The following is a 24372-nucleotide window of genomic DNA, read 5'->3' as shown; positions in this document are numbered from 1 at the left end:
AGCAGCAGCAACCTCTACTGATATAGTTTTTAAAATACAGGACACTTCCTTGATCAAATCTGTTAATGTCAGAATTGGGAGAGTTCTGCACTGTGGTACATCTTTTCAAGTAAAACAAGACTATCACACAGAAAGGAACAGAAACATGTTTTAACATGAGATCAGAAGACTTTTGATTCTTGTGGAATGTGCTTCGTGCTTGTGGTTAATTTGTTTCGCACATTATGCTGTTTTCATTTAAAGCAAAATGTGGGATGAGGACTTGGTGCTTATTTCAATAAACTCTGACGTAGCAGATGTTTAACTAAGAGAGAGAAGCAACAACATGTCCAACACTAGCTGGCATCAAAGAGCAATCACATCTTGTCCAACTCTCTGTCCCATCTTTAAAATTATACCTCCACTGGGATGACCTGTTAAGATTTTGTCTGTCAGATCTAACTGTAACTTCACATGGACATAATATCTGCCTTGAATTCCTTGAAATATAGTACAAACATCCACTGGGACTCCAACATAACCAAACATTTTTGGAGTCAAAGGTCAAGGTCATCCCAAAGGCATACAGCTGCATTGCAGTTTTTCCAGTTTGAGTAAAAGTCTGTAGTTTTCTCCTCTTGGCTTCTGCCATAAACACATTGATGGCTTTCAGTTCATGAAAGCTCTTAAGAGTTTTGAGACTTCTCGGTCGTGGAGGAACTATTCTTCTGACTGACCAATTAGTGTAGCATCAAAATTATACTCTGTCAGTTTAGGCTAAAATGCTGCATAATGTTACTTTAACCCTTGTACGCTCTTATTCTCCCAAGATTTTACGCACATTTTTCTGGGCAGTTCAACTTGGTGTGTAATGATCCTGTCATGTTGGGAAGAACCAGGATGTAAGAGAGGCTGCCAGACTGCTCCTGCCCCCATCCCCACCCCCCTTCACAGAAAGCCTTAAGTCATAAGTGGCTGTTATTTCCTTTTAAAGCGAGCTTTTTCCTCCATTAAGCATGAGCAACCTCTTTGCTTCATGCATCTCTATCAAACACCTGGAGATCTTCCACTGAATGTGTTTATTTTTACAGCAGTTCCTCCCTCTCCGTAACGGCACCACTCCTCATGTACCTAATTTTAAGTTTGCCAAAAATGACTGTATATGTGCAGTAAAAGAGGGGCAATTTTCTTCATCACAGCCTTTAAACAAAGCCTGTGACAAGACCAATGGGTCCCTGTTGTGGTGTTACATTTGTTTGGAAAACCTTAATTGGGGTGAATCATTACATTGCGCATCAGCTGTTGATCTATAGCAGTCGTCTGTTGCTCGCATCCCTCCCTCCCTCTCCCCCCACACCACCACCGCCCCGCAGGGCTGCTGTGGTGTTGCATTATCACAGCGTAGTAGCGGTGCGCTGCTGTCCGCGTTGAATGGTAATTTCCTGCAGACTCAGCGCTCCGTGAGCCGCAGCCCATCCATACAGCAGTTCTGCCGGGACCTGTTAAAAGCTGAGGAAAAGCCAGAATGATTGGGGGGAGAGTTGGGTGGTGTGTGAGAGTGTTTATGTGTTTGATGTGGACACGTGAGGAGGTAAAGCAGCTGTAGCCTTTAAGATTATGTAACATTATGCAGCTAAGTAATCGCAAGGTAACTTCAAGCTGATGTAATGGATGGACACATAAACAGGTTTTATACCCTTTTAAGCCCACAGTTGCATAAGAACAAACTTTAAAGGCTGCCATACTCTTAGAGGATTTATGACTTGATGCCAAAATATCATCTGGCTCCATCTGAAAGATGCGCTGAGCGAGAAGAAATGGGCAACAGATAAATCCATCAGTGATGCTCTTTAACAAATGAGTTAAGGGAGGACAAGAGAGCTCAGCAACCACAGATATGGTGCTTCGTTGTCTTGACAACAGCCATTTTATCCAAGAAAGATAACAGATTTTTTTCATAGAGATTACAGCATCTCTAAATTGTTGTGTTATGGTAACAGCGGCGTGTGAATATTGACACACATGCACACGTTTGGTATTAGTTGCGATGGAAAGAATTATAACAAGACAGAATGAATCTCAGTGAATATGCAAGACATGAGCAGCAAATGGAAGTTACACATCACGCTCAAGATGGGAGTCAAGGTGTCGAGCACAAAAAGAACTGGGATGAATATTCACGCACACATAAGAGCATTGCTGAGGGATTGCTCTTTTAGCCTGCAGTGACAAAAAGGCATGTGTTGTGTTTGCTAATGTATTCTTTAAATCATGAGCTCGAAATGTGTTCATCTGTGTGGGAAATAGTCACTGACATCTGTCAGATCAGCTGAGGAGGATTGAAAAAAATTGAACCGCGTAAAAGAATTTATGAGAAAAAGAGAGAATTTTTATCTTTAACCTTCGAAATGAGGTATGAGTCCGTTCCCTTTTCATAAAGCAAAAACCCCCACCACACACACACACACACAAACAGATGCTCCTCTTGGAGATGTAAGTAAGCCAGGACTGGTCTTCCCCCGGCCTCCTCCTGTTTGTGTGGTCACGCTCACCAGGTTGAAGTCATGGAGGATGCTAATAATACATTTTGTGTTGGCAGAAGTGTGTGTGTGTGTGTGTGTGTGTGTGTGTGTGTGTGTGTGTGTGTGTGTGTGTGTGTGTGTGTGTGTGTGTGTGTGTGTGTATGTGTGGTCCTGAGCTCCTCCATATGCTTGTTCCCACACACACTGTGGGACAGTCACTTGGGGATGGTCTAGGCTCTGTACTAATGCTACATAAACTACACATCACATAAACACACACACACGTACATTAGCACTTACTATGTGTGTCCTTGATATAGTTTTCTTTCTTATCTGGCATCACTATTACAGTTCACTTACACATACCTTTAAATGACAACACACACACAAACGCACACACTGGTGTTGTCCCAAACTGATATCTCAGTCAGAAGCCAATGGAAATGGCATCCAAGTGGATACACCCCCACCTACGCAGTAACGACAGCCACCGTGCCACCATGCCAACATGGTAGATGAGGGCGAACCATCTGCTTCAGTCACTTCCGCCTTCCCTCCTCTGTTAATCTCAATCTTCCAATTGGTCAGCGGAAACACAAATGACCTCTGACCTCTGCTCTCTATCAGGTCCTACTGAGTCAGGTGCACCGGCTACGGGCTCTAGATCTGCTGGGACGGTTCCTGGACCTTGGACCCTGGGCTGTCAGTCTGGTATGCTCAGTTGTACTTCTTTATAGAAATATTCCCATTTACATGTCATGTCGCCACTGTGGTATATTTTGAGTGTGTTCTTGCTGATTATGCAAAACTGGATGCCCCATGTCAAGTTTCCAAGACTCACTTGAAGTAAGAGCATTACCGTGTAGAAGTTTGACTGATGTATGTGTACGACGTATGACGACCGGTAAAATATTAACATCATAACCTCTTGTTAAATAGGGCTGTGCAGTAAAGTCAATACAGCAATGTACTGCAGTTTTATCCAAAGTAAATTAGTGTGTGAATAGCCGTTTTCCTTTCTTTTCATTTGTAAACTCTTCACAGATATTTTACGCTCACCCAGTAGATTCTAACGATAAGTGCCCCTCATGGAAAACACATATGTCGATGTATTTTCAATGTGTGATTAGGGGCATATTTACTATGATTGACAGCTCATAGTCAGCTGCCATTTGCTCAGAGCACTTTGGCTGACTCATAAATAGCTTTTCTAACAGACAGCTAAGTGCTTTCTTGATTGGAAACATCCCACTGTAGCTGACTGCTCAGCTGGCAAGTCTCTACTATCAGCACTAGTCACCTCCTTTACATTTCTAAGATAAATCTTAGTCATTAGACATAGTCAGTGGGTCCAGTTCCAGGTCAGGCTGCCTTCCACGGTAACAGAGTCCATGTTGGTGGCATATTGGATTCTCCAAGAGATCTTCTCATCCAACTGATGCTGGTGAAACTGAGGATGTTTGAACTGATGGCAGAATCAGTCCAATAATTCAGTGACCATAATCTGAATTCCATTCTTATGAATGCTGAATTCGATATTTACTTCAGCCCTGTTTTGTTCAAGTCTCTGCTTCTGTGCTCATCGTCTGTAGTTTATGAGGAGGAAACAATGGTAAATTTGATTTATGGGCTTTTCCCAAGGTTTTGAAAAAAAAAAGTTTTAAGTTCACACTGTTGTCATGTTTCACAGGAAGTACAAAATATGAATATTCAATGAACATGTTTATACAGCGCTCATATCAGCTATTGGCCAAATCAGTTATAAAATATTGGCATATCAGGGGGTAAAAAATCAAAAATTATGCCTTCCCACTCAAGTCTGCCCTCTTCCTTTTTAGAAGAACTTTTAGTTTTTGCTGGTTTTGCCCATATTTATTTTTATCTAATAATTGTTTACATTTTTATATACTTTATGCCAACTGTTCTTTTTGGCTTCTGTGCTCATGTTTCTTTTGCTTGTGCTTTTTCCTTCTCTTTAATTTTTTTTAAACTTCTTAACATTTCAGAATATGAATCGGATTAGACTTGTACTATCATATCTGCAATCTCTACCACTCTGACAACACTAATCCCGGTGTGTGTGTGTGTGTGTGTGTGTGTGTGTGTGTGTGTGTGTGTGTGTGCGCGCACGCGCATGTGTGTGTGTGTGTGTGCGCGCCTGCGTATGCGTCTCAATATCTGCACAGGCCCTGTCTGTAGGAATCTTCCCTTATGTGTTGAAGCTGCTCCAGAGCTCAGCCAGAGAGCTGCGGCCACTGCTGGTTTTCATTTGGGCTAAAATCCTAGCTGTGGACAGTGTAAGTTACTTGCTCACACAATAGAAGTTCAACCCCATTTCTTCTGTCATATTCTCAGGTCATCGGTTCCCTTCCTCAGGAGTGAAATATCTCAGAAACATCTTGAGTGAATTTTATTGGATCTGGTACAAACAGATGAACTGATTTGGTGGTTAAATGTCTAAGTCACTGTGACCTCACAAAACACATTGTTTTCCATAGTTCAAAAAAAAAATCAACCACTGACAGCATTTCACACCAGTGTCTTACTGGATATAAAGTGATTATATTTTATCTTGTACATTTTATAACCATATTAATAATATTATCATATTAGGTCTGACATAATATTCCCCCAAAACAAGATTTGAAAACCATGATTTAACAACTCAGGGACATGGGTGTTTTGGGGATCATAGTCCACATTTTGCAGATAATCAATTGTGACACTAATCTTAAAATTGTGGTTGTTGTGTAGATCTTAGAAGATGAGTAGCTTCTTTGCAGCAACAGCCATATTGTCTACTGTGATGGCTTGTGTTCAGATTCAGCTTTACTGGCTTACTCAGCTATGCAGGAGCCTGCTGCAGCAGTCTGACGTGAGCCTCAGTGTTTGGGGTCAGAATTACAAATTTGTTGATTGACTCTCCCTCAATGACAACCAGGACAGAGGTCCTCCTGGTCCTCTGATTGTCCCAAGGTCATTGGTTTGAGCTTAGATGATTTATAGCAAATCTTACATGTAAGTATATGCATGAAAGCACACATATATGTGATACTTTTTAGTATTCTTTCTGTCTTTTTTAATTTCTACCAATGCATAATTTGCTTGTATGTACACATCTCACACTGAGATTTAAGATTAGAACAGACAACTTTCTTGCTTGCCAAATGAGTATGAAAAGGACACATGGTTACAGGACTGTTGTATGAGTGACCTTTAACACAAACTCAACCCTCTCCTTTCTCTCTACAGTCCTGTCAAGCTGACTTGGTGAAAGACAATGGTCACAAGTACTTCCTGTCAGTTTTGGCTGACAACTACATGCCAGTGAGTATTATAGTTGTGAATAGAAAGAAACCTGTATACAGTAGGATTTTTTAAGTAAAATATACTTTGAAAGGAGGTCAGGGCTCAGAACTGATCATTTTGCCAACTCCCCAAAAGCTTATTGTAACTCTCCTAAACTATACACTGACTGTCCCTGTATAATTTTTTACATATTTTAAACTCCCCTTTGGTCTAATAAACTAAAAAAGTGCAATATAGCAATTAACTATCATTATTTAAACCAAGACACAAATCTGGATTGAAAAATCTATATTTTGATTATTTCTTCAGGTGTATTCAATAACTGGATTTAATGTACTTTGATGGCAATTTGCCGAAATGACTTGGTAAACAGATCCAGATAGAAGTGGGAAATGTATTAAAAAAACAAACATATCTGTTGGCAACACATGAGCCTTGCATCTTTGTCATGTTGGGCGTGTTGGTTGTTAGTGCAGTTGCTCTCCAAAGTTCCTCCGGCCGCTACTTTAACACACAAAAGTAAAACTGAAGAAACTAACTTTATATTATACAGAGATATATCTAGTAAATCACAGGCCTCCTCTAATGGTCAGTAAATTCTACTTTCATTTCAAGTAGGGCTGCATTTAAAGGTACAGTAATATGCATCTTAAAATAAAGTGAGTGGACCATGGGCTCCTAGATTGTTATGAGTACCCGTGCCCTCAGTTGGTATTTAATATATCGCCGCTCGCTCGCTGATATATTGAAGCTCCATTAAAAGGAGAAGTTTATTCAAAGTTGACTGATCAAGTTCAAAGTTGATTCATCAAGTTCTGAGTTAAAGTTGTGCCGATGTTGACTCCTTGGGTACTTGTAACTACAGCCGTTGTGTGGCGAGCCCCAAAATACAGGTGACCCAGTTCGATCCACGCAAGTTGATACGAACTACCAAGTTGCTGTGCAGTAGTCAGAACAACTGCTGTCTGAATGTCACTGCACCTAAACTCGAGTAATTATGGTTGACAATCTTGAAGAATAATGAGTGTATTTTAGGGGCAGTATCATTTAGGTGCCAGATGGCTTGAGGGCCGTCGCTGTGCCTGTGGCTAAAAGGTATCCACATGTTGATGAAACACGTTTTTCAATCATCATGTTTTCTTTCAGCCCATCGGTCCCCTGTAATATCTCACTAATATTTACCGATGCTGATGAACTGATCAGGTCAACACAAAGTCCAGACATTTAGAGGTGCTGATGCTCGTGATGGAAGTTGACACTGTCAATTGTGTTCCAGGCTGAACATCGAACCATGGCAGTCTTCATATTGGCTGTTATCGTCAACAGCTACAACACAGGACAGGTACGTGTGTGTGTGTGTGTGTGTGTGTGTGTGTGTGTGTGTGTGTGTGTGTGTGTGTGTGTGTGTGTGTGTGTGTGTGTGTGTGTAATATCTCCTGTTGAACCCGCATGCGGGTAAATGTGTATTTCCTGCTGCTCACAAGGAGCCAGGAGCCAATGATTCATTTACTTCCCTCATCAGGATCACAGCAGGTTCTTCCGGGGCCAGACATCACCGTGAGAGATGGCTATATTGCCTGTTGTGTATTTCCTGGAGATATTGGTTATGTGACGGTTTTGTCAGCAGCAGTCACCTCCATAATGTCTGTCTGCATCCCAGCCACCTTTGTGGTGACACTTCATCACAGCAAGTGTCACTTCAACCTGCTCCTGGCTTCTTCTTTTCAATCCCAGATGCCTTTTGTGTCTGATGCTGATCAAACGTCCAAGGGTATGATGTTGGGATGATGTAGTTTGTCAGTTCATGGAACGAATGCACACACTCTGAGGGACAACATAGAAGATTCCACAATCACTCCTTTCTTTCCATTGTCTTCTTTTCTCTTTATTTCTTTAACCTGACTGTTTTTCAGTTTATGGGGATTTTCTCTCCTTCACCTTGCTGAACCCCTGCCTCATCATTGTATAAATGTAACAAATCACATGCTAAGAAACATCCGTTTTCTGTCCATATCCCTGTGTACTTAGTGCCCCCACCTCTCTCTCTCTCTCTCTCTCTCTCTCTCTCTCAAGCTGTAAATAATAGATGATCACCAACATTACAGAAAGACTCTCAGCCTGCTCCACATCTCCATTATTTATCAATCTTACTTTCAACAACAGCACTCATTGCCGCCATATCACTGTTGCCAATATGTCACTGAGCGTCAGCGTCTTAATATTCCAGCTCAGGGTTCAGCTGAGAGGCACGATCAGACCTGAGGGAACGACGCATCAATGATCTGAAGCACATGAAGAGAGTGTCTTAATGTCTTTTATTGAGAGATTAAATTTTTTAATAAAATCAAATTACATAACTATATCCCCTTCGTATCCGTATTTAGAGCGTAGTCCAACTGACTGAAGACACAAGCCTACATTGTGTTTTTATCTCTGGTATGGTAGTTTCCCTCTGTAATTTGTTAGAAAACATTGATATGTTTTACAAACTTCTTAAAGTATAATTGTATTATTTTTAATCCTGGGCCCTAGTTTACAGAGGCTCAAACAAATGTAGATGCTATCAGATTAAAACACAGCTTCAAAATCTGTTCCACGATACCACAATCCTTTGAATAACAGTAACTTTGCTTTCATAAAAAAAATTGACAACACATGCCTGCTAAAGCATGACATTATCAAGCAGTTTGACTTTTACAAGTCACAAAAACTCAGGACTTCACACTGGGATTTAAGCAACTCTCTCAAAAATGTATTTTGCCTTTCACGTTCTCACAAATACAGTTGGTGCCCAGTGCTCTCAAAGATGTTTTACACTGCTGCAATACTTCTTTATTGCTCCAAGAATGCATAGAGACAGCCATGCATATTTAGCTTTCATCTAATGGAGGTTGAAGACTAATGACAAGAAAGCTGCCCTAAAGCATCAGTTTAAAAAACTCTCAAGTGCATCATCTGGCATACTCGTTATTATCCAATTGTATGTTCACTAATCCACAAACACTTTGATTTGAGCTGAAAACAAACACAACAAACAAGCACCAGTGAGTTGATTCAACTGAAGGCTGATCATGCTCAGCACTACCGTGAACTGCTGATAGCTGTCAGTCATTGTTAGCCTCAAGCTAAGTGTACATGGCAGGATCTTTCTGCATTCTGGAGGGAAAAAGTTTAGAATACTCCATTTTATTATTCAATTATTGGTTAAAAGAAATAAATGGTAAATGGTCTGCATTTATAAACCATCTTTTCACCCTAATGATACAAATTATTTGTTGCACATACAGTAAACACACATTCACACACTGAAGGTAGCGGTTGATACAAGCAGAGTGGTTACCATAGGGGTTCAATTTCTCAGGGACTTGAGGTCTCACTTCCTGCTAGACTGACACAAGGTTTATAATTAAAAAGTCATGGCCCACCAAGTATTAAATGACATGTCTGATTGAAAAGGCAAAAGGTGAGCAGGAGAGTGGTGAGTGCAACGAGGATCTGTTGTGTTGGTATGGTATGAATGCTGTGTTGAATCTCCCATGTGAGCCATTATAGCTCAGCAAATCCACTCCTCGATCAATGACAGCATCCCACGTTAATGGTTCATGAAAAGAAGAAACATGAAGGTAGCAAACGTGAAAGGACAGGACATGCGAATGCTCATCATAGAAGATATCAAAAACAAATGTTAAAAGGGTTGTAGATAGAGGACACTGGCCTCTTAAATCTGACTTTACACACCTCAAACCTTAAAAGACCAATTACCTTTTGTTCACCAAGGAAATATTCTTTTAAAGGGCTGAAATGGAATAGGTATGTCACGTTGCTGCAAAGGTCATAATTCATTTGTGGATCCACACACATTGCAGATGTTGTAAAGTTCAAAGTATATAAAAGGTTTTTTTTTATGTGTCCAGTACTTACCCACAGATACCTGATCATCATTGTCTTCTCCCATCAGGAGGCCTGTCTGCAGGGCAACCTGATAGCCAATTGTTTGGAGCAGCTGTCAGACCCCCACCCTTTGCTCCGCCAGTGGGTGGCCATTTGCCTGGGCCGCATCTGGCAGAACTTTGACCCGGCTCGCTGGTGTGGAGTTCGGGACAGTGCGCATGAGAAGCTTTACACGCTGTTGTCAGATCAGATCCCAGAGGTGAGAGTCCAACGCAGCCGAGGTTCTCAGACTTTTGAAACACTTTTGAGTTTTTTAAGAATCCTAAGAAGAAACTCTCAAAAGCAGATTTGCACAAATTAAAGACACCACCAAAAGATGCAGACGACATTACATCTTTCATAAATTATGTTATTAATGTTTCCTGAAAACGCATCTAGAGGAATTTTAATTAAATTCTCACACTTTTTGGGCATTACTTCTTGTGCACCTCCAAGATACAGTTACTTTCCACCATCCATTTGCAGCATTAGCCATGAGCAAAGTAACCATATTTCTGCCCTATACTGGTGGAAGTTCTGAAAACTAATTGCTGTCTGGCTTCGTAACAGAGGCAGTTTAAGTGAGGGGAGAAAAAAAGGGGCCATCAAGAATTTAGGCACACAAAGCCTTGTGTTCTACCCAATTACTCTGGAAATGTAATCGAATTATTGATGTACTAATTACTCCTTCAAAAATGTAATCAAATTATTGATGTACTAATTACTCCTTCAAAATGTTATCATATTACTGTATTGATTACTTGACCTCAAAACTGATTATTTAGATTAGTAGTAACATTACTAGTTACTGAATTGAGGGCGAGTCAACAGTGGACATATGATAAAGCCTACCAAGTGATGGGCTTCATCAGACCGACATCACTTACAGCTGGTGTTGGATGGGAGAAATCCAGCTCGGGTTTTTTTGCTGGAGGACATCCATTGGCTATAGATATCAAATATTTTCTCCAAGTTTTACCATGCCCTCTCAGATGTTTTTGTAAAGTACATTAGTAGATGTTGAAAATATTTTGATGCCACATACAGTAGTTCACAATGGACACAAGCTTCCTTGTCTTTGGCGGGAACAAACTCAATATGAAGACTGTACCTCCAACTAACGAACACGTGTTTCTCTTCTCCCCACGTGCTTGCTTTGTTTATGCTAGTGGCCATCATGTTCACGCATGCACACATGATGGCATCTACCAGATGACAATCAACGATAAGAAAAGCTTCTCTTTACAGTTTAGATGACAAAACACCTCATTCTGTCACCGATGATGTAGCGTGTTGTTTCCTGGATTAGTAATTATGTCCTTTTTACTGTTTTGACATCATAATGCGTTGAATTACTCCATTGTTGAAAAATGAACCAGACTCGGGTAACTATTAAGTAAGTCATTTATTAAGTAACTAATTTTCTAAGTAAGGGTAACTGAACAACATTAACTATATCTTGATGCAGATTTGTACAAAATATGGGGGTTTTGCCATGTTTCTACAAGACAACAAGCAAACAACTTTTAAAATGGTTGTTTTCTGGATGGAGATTGGTGTAGAACAGTTTCACAATTTGAGCAGGTAGATCTAGCCATCCCATGTGATCTTCAGTTGCAAAAGGTTGGTGATGAATGATGTGGATTCATGGACAAGTCTTATAAGCAAAAGCAGAGGCACCAAAAGCACAGCGGAACCAATGAACAGTTTTTGTTTGGTCCATATTTCAGTACAGACATCAGACTGAAAAATGATTTGAGAAAACAACCCAAATGTAGGAAGCAGACCCTGTGTGTGTGTGTGTGTGTGTGTGTGTGTGTGTGTGTGTGTGTGTGTGTGTGTGTGTGCGCGCGTGTGTGCGTGCATGTGTGCGTGCGTTTGCACCCCAGCATAACTGAAATTCATCCAGACATTGTGTGTTCTGACTTATGAACTCCACACATGCACAGGCACACAAGCAACATCTGTTTCCAGCAGTAACTTCCTCCATTCCATGGATCACCAGCTGCTTTGGTTACAGGGTTCAACTGAGGGTCTGCAGACACATCTGTCATGTCAACACACACACACACACAAACTCACTTCATTATTTCTTATAAGATTAATGGACATTTATTTCCGAGAGACATATCCTTGTCCTCAAGATACCTGAAGTAAAAACTGTCTTCACCCCAAATATTACTATTTTGAAGTGGAGACTTAATGTTAGTAGTCCTCTAAAATAAAGATAAGAGCCACAGGAAGTCAAAGAGTTGGAGAGATCAGTGACTAAGCAGAACGTTTTAATTTCTGCACCAAATATGTCACTGTTGTTAACGACTGCCAACTTTGTGGAGGCTGTTGCTGATTATGCATCTTAACTTTTATTGTTTTTCCTTTTCCATCTCTCCACCATAATCTCAGCAGCACTGTAAATGAGGGTCACCCTCAATGGGTTTCCAAAAATATAGGAAAAAGTTGAGTGAATGAGTGTGAAGTGCTGCAGAACCGTTCTGGGTTATACTGAGACGTGAGGCCAGGACGACAAAGATCAGTACTGCAATAGATGTCAATACTTGCTGTTACAGTACATGATTGATTCACAAGCACCTTATTTATGTGTAGGTCCTTAGACTATGCACTTCATTCTTCATTGTTTCACCAACGTTTTTGAATTCCATTTAAGTAACATGACAGTGCCATAGATATAGATGCCGTTCCTACTTCAGCTCTAATTTACAGCTACATATTATTATTCATCTAAGCTTAATTATCTTGCAATATGTTGATTATCACCATATCATGATATACTTATCATAGTCAGAGTATTGTGACAGTATTATGTCACTAGAAGGGCAATTTACATGACAATTTGATTCATGTTTTCAATTCAAATAACTCATGAAGTCTCAGAGGTGCAACTGTAGAGGTATATACTGTAGAATATTAAAAAACAAAAAACTGTCCTTTCCCCAGTGTGTGAATTCATTAAATACATATGGCATTTTTTAAAAATGATTTATTTGTTATTATTTTCAATTTGTAAAGGAAGTTGTTTTTGTTTTTTTTACTTGAAAATGTTGTTTTTCATAAAAAGTTAATTCCTAGCTACTGTATGTGTGCCTTAATGCCAGATGTTTGAAACATCAGTAAACAGCAGTCATGAGTAGTTTATTTGCGTGTTAATACTTCTGCGTAGCAACCGTATGGACCATGTCAGACAAGTACAGCAAATAAACACATAAATCTAATAAATGTTGCTTCATAAAGGTGAAGGTCCACAGTAATTATATTATTGATTTGAAGTCATATTACCCAGCTCTGATCATGAGTTGCTCTGTATGTTGTAAATCACAATTCCTGTTAACAGGATGTGCAAAATATTCGGAACACCTTCCAGTTAAACCCAATACAGATGATACCTGAAGTTATTTGCTGGTCTTTCAGAAGACGCCTTCAAAACTGCTCATCATTTGGTGCATGAAGAACTTTTTGGTCATTTAGAGCTCGTGCAGTACAACCACAGTTGATTCCACTCATTGATAATGAGTTGTATAATGTAAAACAACACCAACAGTAGCGTAGGGTTTTATCAACATGTCTTGATACAGATTGTTAAATTCTCCGTGCAATTTGTTGGTGTGCTCTGGCTCAAAAAATAAAAATAGCAGATTGAGATAGTTGATTCCAGTCTCATCTCTTTTAGTTTGCTTTCCAGTAATTGAATGATTTACTTTAAATCCATAGTTTCAACAAAAAAATTACAATTTTTGCATCTGAAATGTTTGAGGCGGTCATTTTAATTGGTGCTAACAAACTTTAATCAAAGCAACATCTGTGTGCTGTAGCATCACCAAAGCTGCATCACAAGATTAGAAATTAGCTTGGATGATGCAAAAACCATTTTCTGTTGCCACAGCAAAAGTAAGCAGTGAATCAGCTCAGTTTGTGAAGTCAAACCCTGGTGGAAATTGTCTTCCACACGATGGTAAATTACAATTAAACATCCAATCAAGTTGGCTGAGAAAGTAATGAAGTTTATTCACAAATAGCGAGTCAGTGAAGCACATCGCCATGATCATCTCCAGTGCATTTCATCGTGATTCAAACCATGATTGGATGACTGATTCCCCAATGCAGTAAAACATTTAAAAAAACATTATATGACTGAATGTTTGTTTTTTCAATACACTGGAGCTCCCCATGATGAAAGAGAAAGAGGTGCACATGGGTGAGACCACAATCCACCTGTATCAAACACCTTCATCCTTGTGTATCATTTACCTTCACAACAGTGAGTTTAAAGGTGCATATGTGTGCAACTGTGTTGCTGCAGGTGAGGTGTGCAGCTGTCTTTGCTCTGGGAACATTTGTGGGAAACTCTGCTGAGAGGACAGACCACTCCACCACCATCGACCACAATGTGGCCATGATGCTGGCCCAACTCATCAATGATGGCAGCCCCGTGGTCCGCAAGGTCGCTGCAAACACACACACACACACACACACACACACACACACACACACACACACACACACACACACACACCAAATAGTGTGTCCAACATTAAAGCAGAACAAGGCAAATTTAATGTTTGTAGTCAGAGGTGATGTAAATAAAATACAAACACTGGTATCAGGAGGTGCAGTGGTTAGCACTGTTGCCTCACAGCAAGAAGATTCCGGGTTCGAGTCCCGGCTCGGGATCTTTCTGTGTGGAGTCTGCATGTTCTCCCTGTGCCTGCGTGGGTTCTCTCCAGGTTCTCCAGCTTTCTCCCACAGTCATGCACATGGGGCTGATTGGGCTTAGGCTGATTGATACTCTGAACTGACCATAGGTTTGGCTGTGAGTGTGAATGGTTATCTGTCTATATGTGTTGGCCCTGTGATGGACTGGTGACCTGTCCAGGGTGAACCCCTCTCGCCCCTGAAAGCTGCTGGGATAGGCTCCAGCCCCCCTGCGACCCTTGACAGGATAAGCGGTAGAAAATGGATGGATGGATGGATGGATGGACACTGGTATCACACTGATATCGATCTAGATGTTCACACAATAGAATGAATAGCTCTAGAGTGATGTGAAAGGTTCTATCAGCTGTGAATGAGAAATCTGCCTGAAAATGAGAAACTGAATACACTTGATTTGAGCACAGTGGATGACTAAGTCATAGCACAAACTCAGTGTCTTTCACACCTGAAACAGACATGAGACATGTGGCGTACTAAATTGTATAGCTGGTCCAAACGATTACAGTGATTATTGACTATCCCAGCCTTTGCTACACCCATGTTATGTGTCACTTCAGAGTTGCTCTCTGGGACAAAAGGCTGGTATGTTTGTAAAACAAAAAAAAGGCTTATATTTCTTTTGATTTTCCATGCATGTTCTTGGAGAGATAATCGAAAGTTTTTGTCTTGAGTTTTATTGTTTTATTTTAAACCTATATTTTACAATATCCTATTTGGCTTGATAGTGGGAAAGTAAAAAAAAAAAAAAAAATTAAACTGAAGACCTTTTGTGATGGGATTATACTTTCCACTGCGCTGCTAAAAATGTAAACCTTCTAATCACTGAGCACTCAGAAGCCATGACTAGCTAATTATGTGAGTAATCAGTTCTCACAGGTTGGAAAACACCCATCTTCAACTACACACCTCTAAAGTTGTAATTTCACAGTGTGTTGTTCCAACAGTGTTTCTGTATGTCTGATACTGCAGGAGCTGGTGGTCGCACTGAGTCACCTGGTAGTTCAGTATGAAAGCAACTTCTGCACAGTTGCCCTGCAATTCATCGAGGAGGAGAAGAACTATACAGTGCCATCGCCAGCCAACACTGCAGGTACACACACACACACACATAAAGGAAAAAGTGTATGACTCTTTGTGGACAATGTTTATTAATTTACTGAGGTTGATGCATGTTCTTCTGTGTTTATATCAAGAGCCTGGCAATGTGACTCCAGGGAGGGACAGCCCAGCCATCCCACGCCTCCGATCTGTCAACTCCTACACCAACATCCGAGCGGCCACCACTGCTCGCAACCTGAACAAGAGCCTCCAGAACCTGAACCTCAACGAAGAGGGTAGGAAGTAAAAGAAAATACAGAGGAAAAGAGGGAGCGATAAATGCGCAGAGGCAGAAAGTTAAATGAGTGCGTAGGAGGGCTGAATGGAGACAAAGAAGATTTAACTTGGGTGAATGAAAGACATAAATCCAGTGAGAGTGGCAGGACATTCCTCTCTTAATCAGCTGTGGAGTTTAGATGTAACAGTCCTCAGGGTGACTTCTACACTCTCTCATTGCTGCATCTTTAGCACATTAATAAGAAGCTTTACCAGAGGGGAAGCTGGGGACATCATAGTTCACTTTTGTGTGCTGATATTTATCTCAATCCAGCTCCGACCCGCACAAGTGTCCATGACAACGCTCCAGCCTTCCGCTGCGTGTGTAGTTATGTATACTGAAGCCAGAACTGTACTTGGGAGTCATTCAAATGCTGAAACAGACACATAACAACATAGAAGACATTTTCAAGTAGAGGAGCCAATAGGTAGCAATAGGTAGTGGGTACTGCAGTTCAAATTAAGATCATTGGAGAGTTGTTTCTTCAAACCCCTCTCTACTGGAATTGCGAGCCATTCAGATAAAAACACACAAGACATTAATTACAACTGGGCCATCATCAGTTGGTGAAAGAAAGACATTAAAGTATATTGAAAATGTGATTAAACTTTCATAAACCTTTACTAAATCAGTCAAAGAGCCCTTATCCAGTTACAGTGTCACTTTATCCATAGGTTTCCATCCAAATGTATTGCGAATGTTAAACAAACTAATTCCCGTCACGGTGGCACAGTGGTACAGTGGTTAGCAAGGTTGGCTCACAGCAAGAAGGTTCCGGGTTCAAGCCCCGGCTCGAGCGCAGGGTCTTTCTGTGTGGAGTCTGCATGTTCTCCCTATGCCTGTGTGGGTTCTTTCCAGGTACTCCAGCTTCCTCCCACAGTCCAAAGACATTAAGAGAGGAGTAGGGACTAGGCTGATTGATACTCTAAATTGACCGTAGGCGTGGCTGTGAGTGGTGAGAGGTTGTCTGTCTATATGTGTTGGCCCTGCGATGGACTGGCAACCTGTCCAGGGTGAACCCCACCTCTCGGATGGATGGATAATTCCCATCAGAACTGTTATGCGAATATAAAGAGTTGGTTCATGAAGATAAGCAGTAGGTTATGAACTAATTCTGCCACCTACCACTGTAGAAGAAGAGGGCACAATGCTTGATGGTGTTGGCGATGTCATTAAATGAGGGACAGTCACAGCTCAAATGACAGACAACAAAACAATTTAAAACTCTTATTGACTTCATGAGGGACGGTGGAAATGGAGAGTTCTGGTAAGACCCCTGACAACCACAAGACTCACCATCATGGGATGTCACATTTGTCTTTTATCAACACATCAGCTTTTACACCTCTCCTAAGCAAAAAAAAAAACTTTCTTGTGATGTATGGAGATTTTTTTTAAGATTTCAATTTTATTAACGATGAAAATGCACATAAAAAGAGTTGGATAGACGCACACCCGGGGTGACACTTGTAACTGTAAAGAGCACTCCATTTTCATAGGATGACACCACAGGATCTGTTAATCGAGATTTAAGGTCTTTTAGGTCTATTTGAAGTGCACCTTTAATTTTCTTCATTGTAAAGTGCCTCCACAACATACTCCTGCAAGATATTTGGTCTCTCACACACTTAAAAATCGTTACACTGAAAAATGTGATTTAATTTCAGGCATGTGACACCAGCATGGTACAGGTTTGTTCATATTTAACACAAAACAAAGACAAATCAGGGAACGTGCTGCTCAGTACTCGACAGGGTAGCTGTCCATGGTGCTGAACTGCAGAGAAAAGCCCAGTCAAAGTAGTTCGATCTGGTAGGATACTGTGTGTACTGTGCACCTTGAAGAGGAGACAAATTGATGCCTTAATTTTATACATGTCATTTCCCTGTAAATTTAAATGCTTATTTACAAAACACCGTGGAACCCTCCGTTCAATGTGTTAGGTTTCTTTCAGCGCAGAATGAGGAGGCTGTCGGGGCTGTCGAACTGGCTCGTACAAGAAGTTGTTGCTCATATTTAGCATGCTAATATTAGGAACACCCTCCAAACCACCCTCCAACATTGGCAAAAAAATAATTCCCCCCCAAAGCAAAAGGATTTAGTGGTCAAAACGAAGGCATTGAGCCTGGGTCAGTTTGACGTTCCTGCCTGTTAAAAGGAAGGTTTTTGTCTCCACTGTTTGAAGATGTGCTTGTTAGTGGAGAATTGTTGGGTGTAAATGAATTGAAAGTGTGTGTTGCTAGACCAGCTCGATTTGCAAAGTGAGATGACATTTGTCCTGATTTGGCATGATACATATAAAATTGACCTAACTTGACTTGACCCGCAGACATTACAATCGTCATGCAGGGCTTTTGTTTCTGCATTAGGTTTATGTCGATGTCGTGTCAGCAGGTTAGTGGCTAACTGAAAATTGACCTGCTTCAAACGTGGACCCGCTTACAGTCATATTTATTAATGTGTGTGCTCTCTTCGATAAATTAATTAAATGAAATGTCCGTGAAAGATGATGGGTACCAGGTGAAGAATATTGTGACTACTGGATGTCTTTGCATTATTTCATCACACTCTACTATTTCATTTAAAGTATGTCTTTCAAGTGCTGTAATATATGCCAAATTCCAGAGGGCCTTCAAGAATATCTAATTCTTATTATTTTGACCGATATTGCAATTTGATTTTTGATTATTAGGGAAATATTTACAGCATCTCTTTTGCGCTGAAAAACACATTAAGGTTGTATAAGTGGGGTTTAAATGGGGAGTGTGTATCAAAGATGTTGTCTTCAGTCTTTAAAATATGATGAGTTGGCAGGACATCTCTGCAGCACCGCAATATTTTCTTCAAAATGATATTTTAACACGATTAACCTTCAACAAATATTGCCTGTTCCTGCGATTTGAAAATTGCAATAGGCCAGATTGTGATTTTGATTAAATTTTGATGGGTTATGAAGCCCTATTGACCAAGTCTCCCAAATACTTTAATATTTATGCCAGTAATGTAAATCCAAGAATTAGCTCTAATCTTGTAACCCTAAGGCCTTCAGCTACTGGAACACATGACCTGCCATCCAAAGTGAACTGTTGTGTCACTGCTATGTGATTTAGGCCGCTAAAGCTAACGGGCCGCCCTCTGTTTACTACCGCTGCTCTGAGTCATTCATAAGCCCCTGAGTGGGGCTAAATCACTGGTACTTGGCAATGCACGTAACCTACTGCTGACACCGTTTCTAATACACATTCACAGTTCTCATTCCACCGTGCAGTGGTGTTTATCATCAATAAGCACACAGCCGAGCAGGTTTCCATTTTCTCCCAATCTCCATTTCCACATTTCATCCTGCTGTCAGTTTGGAGGACGCATGACGGCAGTGTTTGAATGAGTCACGGTGATGTTTGGTGATAAGAAGACTTACAGCCCGAGATGACTGCGCCTGACACCTAAGATGAAGTTATGGCCAACTTCCTGTGTTTGTGTGTGCAGCCTCCATGTACACAGACAGTGAATTACCCAATGCCTTATTGCTTGTTGATTTGGCCTTCAACTCCATTTCTGTCTATTTACAACGCTGTTATGATAACAAAAAAATTATTCATATAACACTGACAAATGAATAATGTACTCTCTATACAAAATACAAGACACCTGATGGGAAGAGAAGGAGGAAGACGCCAGATACACGTGCTAGTGTACAATGGAAGCACAGATGAGAGCCATGGGCATGAACCGAATTAAATTACAATTTGCTGCTTCCCTTAGCAGGATGGACGAACAAATGTGCTGCCACTTTAACAGCACATTTAACATTTATGATGCTCATGATTTTATTTTGCTCATAGATTCGAAATCCAAGTCTTATTTGTATGTTCTCTCTTCATGCAGGTGGACCTGCAGCCTTCTCCCCTGGAAACCTAAGCACCAGCAGCAGTGCCAGCAGCACGCTAGGAAGCCCTGACAACGATGAATACATCCTCTCCTTTGAGACCATCGACAAGATGAGACGAGTGTCGTCCTACTCTTCCCTCAACTCTCTCATAGGTACCAGTACTCCAGCTCTGGTCCAGACTGAAAGTTTTTGACCTCTTTTCTTCCACAACGTGTAACATGAGTGGAGCAGCTCCACTGAACACTTTTGGTTGTACCAGCAGGTCTGTTTTTCTTGTCTCATCTCATGACAGTGTGGTGCTCTGGGTATTTAAGATTACAGAATCTCCTGAAAAAAATGGCTCTGTTTTGGCTGCAGGGCTGCCTGAATAAACGACAGCAGTGTTGCTACTTAACCCCACCACGTGGCGCTGGCATTAAACACGCTGCATGTCTTAGGTGTTACAAGATCAGTGTTGCTTCTTCAATAATACAATGATTATTCCACTCACTTAATGCTTTGTGGATGAACCTGGTGTGTTTCTGGCCTATGAAGACTGTTGTATAATGGCATCTGTGCCTCTGTAGGAGACATGTGGCAAGAGGGTCTGACAAAGTGATGCTACTAAGTTGCTTCAGAGAAATCTAGTAGCTTTAGAGTTTGACCCTCTTGAGGGTCTATTACTAATTATCTGCTTCTTTAGATGACCTTTTATCAATCTGTCCTCCGCTCCCCCAGCAGCCTGTTAGAGCAGAAGAATCTTTCTGAGCTGAACTAAGCCTTTTACTGATGTGAACAGTTGGTACATGTAAAACTTTTCTGGAGCTACTTTAATGTAGCGTGCTAATTTTGAAACAGGGTGAATCCTGATTTTAATTGAATCATCAATATTGATATCTAATTCAGAAATGGACATCCCTGAAGAACTGAACGTTTGGGAGAAAATCTTGTGGGAAAAAGGTGAAATGGTTAAAGGGGACCTTAGTATTTTTTTCCAGTCCAGGAAGAGACACCAGAGCAGAGAGAGTGACAGGATGGAGCTCATGAGCCATCCAGGGTGATCAGTCCCTCTCACCACCCCTGCTCTCAGGTGACTGTCAGGTTCTGCCATGGGTTGCAACAGACGGGCTGCATGTGATTAGGAAAGCTATTAACAACCCCCAACCCCTCAAAAAAGCGCAGGTAACGGCGAAGTGAGGCAGGGATTCCTCTCTCTCTGACTGCTATTATTGCAATTTCAAGTTCCAAACCTCCCAGTGTGTTGTTGACATGGCACGGGGGAAATGAGCTGAAAAGGAAAATCCAATTGAAAAGTGAATAGGGCTTGTAAGAACAGACTTGGTATGCATGTGAGGTCAGGTACTATCGTGACATTTTCAGTGCGTTTTCTTTGATTTGCCCTTAAATGAACGCGTACTGTTCCTGGCTCACTCCAGTTCAGCCTTATGCCCATCTTAATTCACCCCCCACAACACCCGTCTAACACTCCTAACCCACAATCATGCCAATGCACACAGCTCAGTTAAATTTTTACCGACACAGACAGTTTGTCCTTTTCCCCCTCCTGAAAAAAACACATCAGGTCATCCAGCAATGTCGGCCTGCTTTTCTACTTGTAGTTTTTAATGGGACAACTCTCATTATCCTTTCATCCTACAAATCAAGCATTTGATCTTTGGCTGAACCTTTGTCCAGCAGCTTCTGGGCTCTTAATGCTGGTATGAGGCCCACATGTAAATAGGTTAAAAGACATATTGGCCCCTCGCCCACTAAACTGAGCCCCTGCATCAGCTGAGAAGCATCCCAGCCTCCCAGCACTTGTTTCTACCTCCCACTTTGGCGTGTGCTGCATGTATAAACAAGCAGGGCAGATGAATGGATGTTGGTATACAAGAGCACGATGAGAGCGACCGAAATACAAACTTGAATCGAGGACTGAATTGAATTCAATATTCTGTTGACATTTACTTTTGTGTTCAGTTGTCTAACTCAGCTGAGACTTCACTTGTCATTTTGACTTACTTGTTGTTTATTCATTTGTTCCATTCGGTTCTTTGGTTTGAAGTTGTTTTCATAAGACCCTCTGGGGTGTGCTTTTTCATCTCGCCTGAAAATGTGTTAACTTTTCTATTAACTTAAGTTTTTCTCTTTTTGGTATATTACAGCACACACTCTCAATTTCATCACATCCATGTTTAAACACTGTGAACCAAGCTACAACAGTTACGGAGATATAAAGGGCCTGTTTATTCTATTTGTAGCTCTTGAAAACAAATTGAAACCATAAATGCTGTTGTACACTTTGGCTTGCCAGATAACAGCAGAACACCCAAGCTCTGCAGGAGCTGCACTATTAACTTTATTGATTTACATATTAAGCCTTTATTGTTTTCTTTGACATCTTGGTATAATCTCCCAACATATATATTGTGCTATAATTGTATCAAGAGTAAGAAGCCTTAGCCACATTTGCATCCTTCTCAGGCTCTATTGGTTGTTTTTAGAAAACCAAACTACTGGAAGAGGCCTTTGCACCTGACGTGTTTGGTGTCTGTTCACCGACCATAATTTAAGCTGTTGTGTGTATTCTCATCAATAATGAATTTGTTCCAGACTCCAAATCATGTTTTAAGCACATCACATGATACACGACGGTGATGTGCTGCCCTAGGCCCACATGTGATGTTGCATCACACTTGTGTAAGCTAATGAAATTGATGTTTTTGATCAGTTTCAAGTGTGTGTATTGGCAATATAATTTTTATTGTTTTTTTTCCCATTTTACTACTTTGCTCTAGTTTGGCTGTAAATGCAGAGATAGCTCAGCGTCAGCGTATGACTTCTGTTGTGCATTGTGCAACGCCCTCTATTGATGATGCAATGGTTCAGCTAAAATCTGGTTTGGTAGAAAGAACCAAGTTTTAGAACATCTTGAATGCCACTGGTCAAAGAACCCACCTTGATTTGGTCTAGACATATAGAAGCCAAGACCTTTAAGTTATTTAATTACATGCTGTTAAAATGTTGCTGTTTCACATTAGGGGTGGTTAATCTGTCCGATTTCCCCACTCCATTCGATGACAAAACTTGATGTCCAGATTCGATTACCAACCTATTTTCGATTATTAATGATTCTTGATTACCAATTATTGATTTTCCATTTGACAGTAACCTTAACCTAAAATAAACTACAGTTATTGCACCATGAAAAAACAGGCAGTTGCTGAAATTCTTAATTTCTTTTATTGAGTAACAACTCAACAAGTTCCAGGTTGGTATCACATCCTTGCCGCGGTATTGGAAGTAGTGGAAGGCAGGATATGATTTATTTTTTTAATATAAAAGAATGCAAAAAAAATCAATTTTTGAAAGTTTAATAATCGAGTCATAGTCGTCCATGACATAATGCTGATTAATTAAAAATCGATTGTTTTCACCATCCCTATCTCATATTAGTTCAGCTCGTTAGCACTTCTCCAGTGGATGCATCCCTTAGACCCGCCCACAAAGGCATGTTAGCCAGTCACATCATAGTTGCTACACACAGTACACACAGACATCTCTAGTTCAGAACACCATTAGCTGTATACTATATTTTACCCAGTTTCACAAACCAGACCTGAACAGAGACAAAGGTCTCCAGTGGATTAACCTACACACAGTCAACTCAGCTGTCTCTCCAAAAGTTGTATGTCTTCCTCTGTATCAATCTTTCTCAATTATTATTTGTTCAGATGAGCAGCACACTGCTAAAGGTATGGGTCTCAGCGATAGGTGATTTAGCACAAAAAGAACTTTCAGATGAGGCTTAAAGTGAGTTCATGACAATTTTGGCCGGTGGGGACGGTGAGAAAAGTGGGAGAACACACCAAACGCCTGTCAAACCTGGTATTAAGACTTGATATGTGAACTGTAAATGACAGAAATCAATATGAATACTTACCTCTTGAACTTAATTTTGTTCCTGTTTAGTTTCTGGATGAAGATGATGATGATGATGATGATGAGGTTGTCAATTTTCTTTTGCATCCTGATGGCAACAATAGGGCAGAGGTGTAAGAAGCAACTGCGTTGCTCGTTTGTTGTGGTTATGTTAACATCCTTGACTGAAAAGTAAGACTTTTCCTTCCCAGCAATTTCTGAATGTCTGTCGCCTTTTAGGTACATTTTAACAAAGCTATAACAAAAGTCAAAAGAAGTTTTTCAGAATAAAAATCAGGAATAACAAGGTTGTGGTAAATTACCTTGATCACAGGGTTACACTATTTATGGTGCCAAAGGAAAAGCCATTGAGATCTGGAAGCCATCAATTTCACACCCCAATTTTCTGCTGTAATACCATGATGTGAACAGTTGAAGGATTTGTCTTTGAGAGATCATGTCTATGTACTTACTTTATCCCAAATACTACCTGATAGTAGCAGCAGAGACAGAGTCAGGAGACGCCAGCAAGTGATGAAGATTTGCACTTTCATGGCAATCATCAAATATTTATTGGAAATATTTCAGTCTGGACCAAAGTGGTGAACAAGTCAGCCAACAAACCCATCTGTTGAGCTGAACTAGTTGCTAAACTCAACAAGAAGTTCCAAATAAGAAAGGCAAAGCTAGGAATTGAATTATTTTTATTGAATAGTTGGTATGGGGGGAAAAAAAAACCA

General features: G+C 40.6%; 1 protein-coding gene across 3 annotated transcripts in view; it reads left to right on the top strand.

Moving 5' to 3' along the window:
- Nucleotides 1–24372, top strand: part of rptor (regulatory associated protein of MTOR, complex 1) — a 197484-nt gene that overhangs the window by 123238 nt on the left and 49874 nt on the right. For all 3 annotated transcript variants that reach the window (XM_086210614.1, XM_086210613.1, XM_086210612.1), the window contains exons 13-21: nt 3129–3212; nt 4688–4798; nt 5754–5828; nt 7087–7152; nt 9769–9960; nt 14056–14196; nt 15438–15558; nt 15662–15802; nt 19729–19884. In XM_086210614.1, coding sequence (XP_086066740.1) covers nt 3129–3212; nt 4688–4798; nt 5754–5828; nt 7087–7152; nt 9769–9960; nt 14056–14196; nt 15438–15558; nt 15662–15802; nt 19729–19884 — 1087 coding nt within the window. The remainder of the gene's footprint in view (nt 1–3128; nt 3213–4687; nt 4799–5753; nt 5829–7086; nt 7153–9768; nt 9961–14055; nt 14197–15437; nt 15559–15661; nt 15803–19728; nt 19885–24372) is intronic.

This window comes from Aulostomus chinensis, chromosome 8, assembly GCF_037954235.1.
Source record: "Aulostomus chinensis isolate RoL2024-O1b breed Wild chromosome 8, RoL_Achi_v1.0, whole genome shotgun sequence".
Lineage (NCBI taxonomy): Eukaryota > Metazoa > Chordata > Actinopteri > Syngnathiformes > Aulostomidae > Aulostomus > Aulostomus chinensis.
This window is presented reverse-complemented; position numbering and strand designations above follow the sequence as displayed.